Source organism: Brachyhypopomus gauderio, chromosome 2 (genome assembly GCF_052324685.1).
Source record: "Brachyhypopomus gauderio isolate BG-103 chromosome 2, BGAUD_0.2, whole genome shotgun sequence".
Taxonomy (NCBI): domain Eukaryota; kingdom Metazoa; phylum Chordata; class Actinopteri; order Gymnotiformes; family Hypopomidae; genus Brachyhypopomus; species Brachyhypopomus gauderio.
This window is the reverse complement of record NC_135212.1, coordinates 39,345,921-39,351,942: the sequence shown is the minus strand read 5'-3', so window position 1 is coordinate 39,351,942 and position 6,022 is coordinate 39,345,921. Positions and strand designations below refer to the sequence as shown.

At 51.9% G+C, this 6,022-nt stretch overlaps 1 protein-coding gene across 1 annotated transcript in view; it reads right to left on the bottom strand.

Annotated features, from left to right (window-relative positions):
- Positions 1–2,645: 2,645 nt before the first annotated feature.
- The window catches only part of znf281a (zinc finger protein 281a), a 10,791-nt gene continuing 7,414 nt past the window's right edge, over positions 2,646–6,022 (bottom strand). Inside the window, exons 5-7 of the mRNA XM_076995731.1 lie at positions 5,913–5,996; positions 5,437–5,555; positions 2,646–5,022 (exon numbers count right to left, since the gene is read on the bottom strand). Of these exons, the coding sequence (XP_076851846.1) occupies positions 3,301–5,022; positions 5,437–5,555; positions 5,913–5,996 (1,925 nt within the window). The 3' untranslated portion in view covers positions 2,646–3,300. The remainder of the gene's footprint in view (positions 5,023–5,436; positions 5,556–5,912; positions 5,997–6,022) is intronic.

The following is a 6,022-nucleotide window of genomic DNA, read 5'->3' as shown; positions in this document are numbered from 1 at the left end:
GATTGACAAAAAAGTAGCGCAAACTCAGTGTCAAAGTCCAATGAAGGAAACTCAGGAACTACAAACTGACATACAGAGGGATGTGGCATTTCTTGGTCTTCATTAATACTTTAGTCTTGTACCTTACGTGTCACGTAAACAGTAAGGGAAGTAATGCATCATTTCTGAGCCAGGTCAACTTCCTCTGTACAGTCTTCTACAACTAAACAAGCTCACTCGGCTGCTTTCACACTCATAAAAATGATGAAATGAGAAGCACAGAGGCACTGATAACAGCATTTTTTTTATTTACTTTCCTAATCAATAATGGAATCAGATGGACAGGTATAGCCCTGTGAATCAGATCACAAGAATCTGTAATAAAATAAAGTGGGTGAAGAGAGAACATTAGTTATAAATTTGGTGTAATGACAAAAAAAATGGGGAGAGAAGAAGAGATGTTGTAGTGTTTTAGGATGTAAACAATGAGAGGAGATCAAACCAAATTAAAACAACTAAGTCACATTGTAGACATTAAGGAGACGTTACAGCTCATGATGGGGGAGAATTAACCCGTGTGTTTACTGGCCTGAACGAGATGCCGTTCTGAAGCAGCAGGAGGTACTCTAAGAGCCTGGGTGAAGTGTGGGTGAAGTCTGATTGAAGTGTGGGTGAAGGCCTCTGCTTGAAACCACATCACAGTGTTCCACCAGTGTCCCTGGCAGCTCCGCCTCCCCTACTGCCTCGATCTGGCCAGCTATTGCCGGGTTATCGGCCTCAGGAGCAGAGCAGGGAGACGAGAGCGCCGCCCTGGTGTCAGACTGTAAGCACTGCAGGACCAGACTCGGCCTTTACACTTGTGGTAGTGGTGAGTCACAGTCTGAAGCTCCAGACTCACGAGTGTGTGTTCTGCCCAAGACCTGCACACTGAGCAGGTGAAGCCCATGGTACAGAAACACTGGAATCTGAGCACAAGCAACAACAAAATAAACCTAAGAGGGCTAAAAAAAAAATGTATAAAGCCATACGGTCCCTGCTACATGGGTGACGAGCTCCAGCCCCAATCCCTGGGTCGTCAGTGATATGAGGTATGAAAAGGTCAGTCATGAGGATTTATGTTCAAGTGATCATCAACCGCCGTCATCGTGGTGGTGGTCAGCATCATTACCGTGACTAGCCCTACACGTACTCCGGGTTGCTACAAATGTCTCACACCTCCTAGTGGTCTTTTGTTCCCTGTGTTTTCTAGCGTGCAGTCACCCCAGTGCGGACCAGGGGTCGCTCCTCTTTAAGGATCCGTAAGGGTGAAAGGAGTGGTACCGAGACAAAGGAATTTGTCCATGGAAGGGGACAGGCATTTAAGGACAAAGGGACAGCAGTCAACAGCAGAGGAGAGGAAGACAATGCAGTTATTGATCATTAAAAAAAAATCAATAATACTTCTATAACTTATACAGTACAAAAATGACAACAGAGCAGAAGAGAAGACTTCACCCTGCACACACACACACACACACACACACACACACACACACACAATCTTCACTGTGAAACGTCTGGACTCTGCACTGCTGTGTGGAGCGCTACACCAGTCACTCGGTATCTCCCGTTTACCACTGCCATGTGTCCGTCAGTATCAGACTGCTGAGAACACAGAAAATGAAGTGGACCTTTACAGCGCCAGGGACCAATTAGGATACTCACAGTTTCCCCCAGATTCAATACTTACAAACAAACAAACAAAACCCACCCACCCCAGCCCTGTCCTACATACATCCACAAGCTGGAAAAATAATATCTTCCAACAAATGCATCACAAAATAAACCCGCCCTCCGTGTTTTTAACCCCCTTTCAAACTAAACCATGCCATCAAAAGGTAAGACCTCGTCATACAGTATGCCCCCCCCCTCCCCCCGTTCCTCCCCTGCTATAGGCTAACTTTCCCCACTAGACCCTCCTACCAAGCTGTGGGGCCCCACCCCCTACTTTCCAATGTGCCCTCATCCACACACTGACTCTTCAAAATAGTTCAAAAAATGTTACAGCGTCAGTTACAGTTGGTTTCCTGCATTGATCAGACTGGGTAATTTCATTTTCGGTGATAATTGAGCGGGTTCAAACCAAAGTGCTAGACTGGAACCTTTTGGAGAGGGGGGGGGACGACGACGACTGCTGGGCGCTGCCTGGAGGCCCAGCTGACCAGCTGCCCATTCATGTCACCACAGCACCCTCTAGTGACAGCCCTTGGCTCTGCAGTCCAAACAGGAAGGGAAGGAGAGATGGCGCTAAGAGAGAAAGAGGCTCCTGTGGGCCTTCTCTTCCCTCACCTGATACCAAACATCACCTGCCTATCCACCAGGTACCAGCATCACCTGCCCGTCCCCAGAAAAGTTACATATGGTATTTTACATATAGATATTTTTATAAATATATATGTCCCTTATTGAAAGAAAATGTGAGCATTTCACACATAAAAGTACCATAATCTCTATACAACTACGTGGAAAGTGTCAGTGAAGTGGAGCAGGCAGCAGTTTTGTCTCTTACGCTTACACTCATTCAGAGTAATACAAAAATAAAATATCGCCCAAACACCCCTCAAACACAAAAACACAAAAGCTTCTTGGTATTTGCAAATCGTCCACTTCGATGCACTCGGTGACCCTTGGATAAAATTCCCCTTTGCATTATTTTCCTGAGTAATACTTTAATTCTTGTAACAGACAAAATCTTTTTTTTTTCTCTTTTTGTTATTTTTTCCTGTTGTTGTTTTATGCGCTAACTCTCGCCTCCTCCCTGCCCTTACTAGTTCATGGTTCTCATACACTTGTGAAGCTGACTGCTAAAATATGAATTCATGAGAGGAGGAAACAAAATAAAAGTACACTGCTCTATTTTTGCTTTAAAAGATCGCTCTATCCATTACAGCTCTATCCATTAACAGCTCTATCCATTAGCAGTTTCTAAAACACTATTAAAGAGGAAGAAAATGACTAAATACATTTCCTGTTTTCAAAAAAAGGAAATAAGGAAAAAAAAAAAAAACCTACAAATTGCATTTCTCTGTTTGGCCTCTTGGACCGACTGGGCTGAAATTTCACGTTAATATAAACGGCAGTGAGATAATAATTACGAAACATAAAACATTAATAAAAAATAATGACAATAGAATAGAACTAAATAATAATTAATAATAATAACAACAATAACAATACATAACAAAAGACAAATAATTAAAAAAAGAAATCTAACGAAAGGAACCCGGAGGACAGCAGAACCCTAACTCTGGCTCTGTGAGGACACCCGGTTCTGGAGCCGGTTCAGCTGTAGCTTTGGCTTGGTGGGGATTTGGGGTCAGAGCTGACGGGCTCACTCACGTCAGCCAAGAGACTGCTATACCCTGAGAATTCGGAGACGGATGTCTGCATGCGGTGGTCCACCTCTCCCCTGGTGTCTGCACTGAAGCCCAGGTGTCTGCGCCCCCCTTTGAACTGCGCCCCGAACGCCTGCGCAAAGTTCTCGATCTGGTAGGCGCCCTTGGCCGGGTCAAGCGAGGTAAGCTCCTGTGCGTGCGGCAGGGAGAAGGGGTCGCGGGGCGTGCTGCTGGTGCCGGAGGGGCCGGAGGTGCCGTTCTCCGGGCCCCGGGACGACTCCTTCTGGATGGTGAGGTCGGGGGGCGGGGCAGTGGGCGGGATCTGGTAGGCGGAAGTGGGCGGGTGTGACGGGGGCGAGGGCGAGGCGTGCTGCTTCTCCAGCTGTTCGGTGAGCTCCTGGGAGGGCGTGAGCTGCTGGGGGTGCGGGGGAGGAGGGAGGGGTGTGGGCTCCAGGCTGTTCAGGTGGAATCCCTGTGGGGACGGCACGCTTCCCAGCAGAGCAAAGTGGGACTTTGGCACGGAGGACACGATGGAGGGAGAGGAGGTGACCGGCTGGCCAAAGGAGTATTCCATAGGAGAGGTGGCGTAGACGTGCTTGTCCGAGAGCAGAGGGCCCGTGGTGGGGAAGGACCCCGCGGCGCTGGAGGGGGCGTGGCTAGGGCCGAGGGAGGGGGCGTGGCTTGGGCCGAGGGAGAAAGCTGTGCCGTGGCTGGTCCGCTCCAATGCCTGTAGGAGAAAGCGCGAGTACTCGTGCATGAGCGCTGCCTTGTCTCCGCCCCCAGGGCTGGACGGGCTGCCGTCGTGGACCAATGGGTCGCTGCCGTCGCCCGACCCTGCGTGGAGCTCCACGTGATGTGTGTCAGAGAGGTCAAAGGTCACGTCAGGCTTGTGGGCGTAGTGGTCCAGCAAGCTCTGCAGCACCTCGTCTGGGATGCCGGACTTGTCGTGCTTGATGTCCGCCAGGGGGGAGGAGTCAAGTAGCCCCAAGGAGGCGTCGCCGTCCATCACCCCAGACACCACCCCCTGAATGACCGTAGGCTGAGGCTGCAGGTGGGTGACGCCCACATCATACTCGGAAGCTCCGCCCCCGGACCCTCCGTTGTTGGCGGCGTGCAAATACCGACGTTTTTTGAGGAACTGCATGGCATCGTCATAGTTACTGCTGGTGGAGCCTGCTTTGGCCCCGGGGCCGTGGAGGAGGGCCAAGCCGTCCAGCCCGCCCACCCCCCCCAACTGCACGCCGCCGGGCTTGTCGTGCCCCGGGCCGCTCTTTTCCGGACCCTTGCGCTGACCCTTCTTGAAGGCCATTTTGGGCACTCGACCGAGCTCCCCATGCATGCCGGGACCCGGCTGGGTGGTGGCCGCCACCGAGGAAGAGGAGTGTGACGAAGAAGACATAGACGCACCCTGGTTCTCCACGGCGCTGAAGTCATGCAGGCTGTAGCCCTGGTGGGCGAGCGGCGCCGACACGCTCGGCGCCCTCTTGCGCTTGCCCTCGCCGGCGGGTTTGGACTTGCCCCGCCTGCGGCCCACGGGGGCCGGCGTTCCCTGAGTGAGCGAGTAGCTGCCGTGAGCGGCGTCGGCCCCCAGCTCCCCCTCCACCACCTTCCGCACGCCGTCTCCACACGTCCGCTTGTGCTTCAGCAACCGGTCCGTTCGGGAAAAATACTAGAGGAGGGGCAGGGAAAGAGGAGGGGCCAGGAAAAGGAGGAGGGGCCAGGAAAAGAGGAGGAGTAAACAACCAGGAGAGATATAGCCAGGCACTAAACTCCCTGAAATAACTCAAACCATACTTTACAGTTCTGAACATCTTTGTGAAGTTTACACACACGCATGCACAGACACTGAACTGTAAGGAATAAGTAGGTAGGTGTAAGCACACTAGTGTGTACCCCAATGATAGTATCTCCCTAGTGCAGCATCCACACACTTCTCCACATCCAAGCTTTAGGACCAGTGTAGCAGTGAGCAGGTAGGCCAGCGTCGCTGCTGTCCGATGCACTCGGGCCAGTGTCACTAACAGCTTATACACTGGGAGTTTGGGCTCTGGGCCTGGATGGAGCAGGCTAGTGTTCGCCTCACCTGTTGGCAGGTGTCACACTTGTATGGCTTTTCTCCGCTGTGAGTTCTTTTGTGTCTCTCCATGTGGTACTTCTGAATGAAACGCATATTACACTGGTCACAGCTGAAGGGTTTCTCTCCTGAAACCACGCAGAGAGAAAGACTATGAGCAACAGGCACGGCACACGAAAGACACGGCACACGCCAAGCACGGCACACGCCAGACACGGCACACGCCAGGCACGGCACACGCCAGGCACGGCACACGCCAGGCACGGCACACGCCAGGCACGGCACACGCCAGACACGGCACACGCCAGACACGTCACACGCCAGACACGTCACACGCCAAGCACGTCACACGCCAAGCACGTCACACGCCAGACACGGCACACGCCAGACACGTCACACGCCAAGCACGTCACACGCCAAGCACGTCACACGCCAAGCACGTCACACGCCAGGCACGGCACAGAAGAGAGCAGGAGAGGTCTTACCACTGTGAATCTTCTCATGTCTCTGTAGGAGGTATTTCTGAATAAAGCTCATATTACACTGGCTACACCGGAATGGTCGTTCCCCTGCCGAAAGAGAGAGAGAGAGAGAG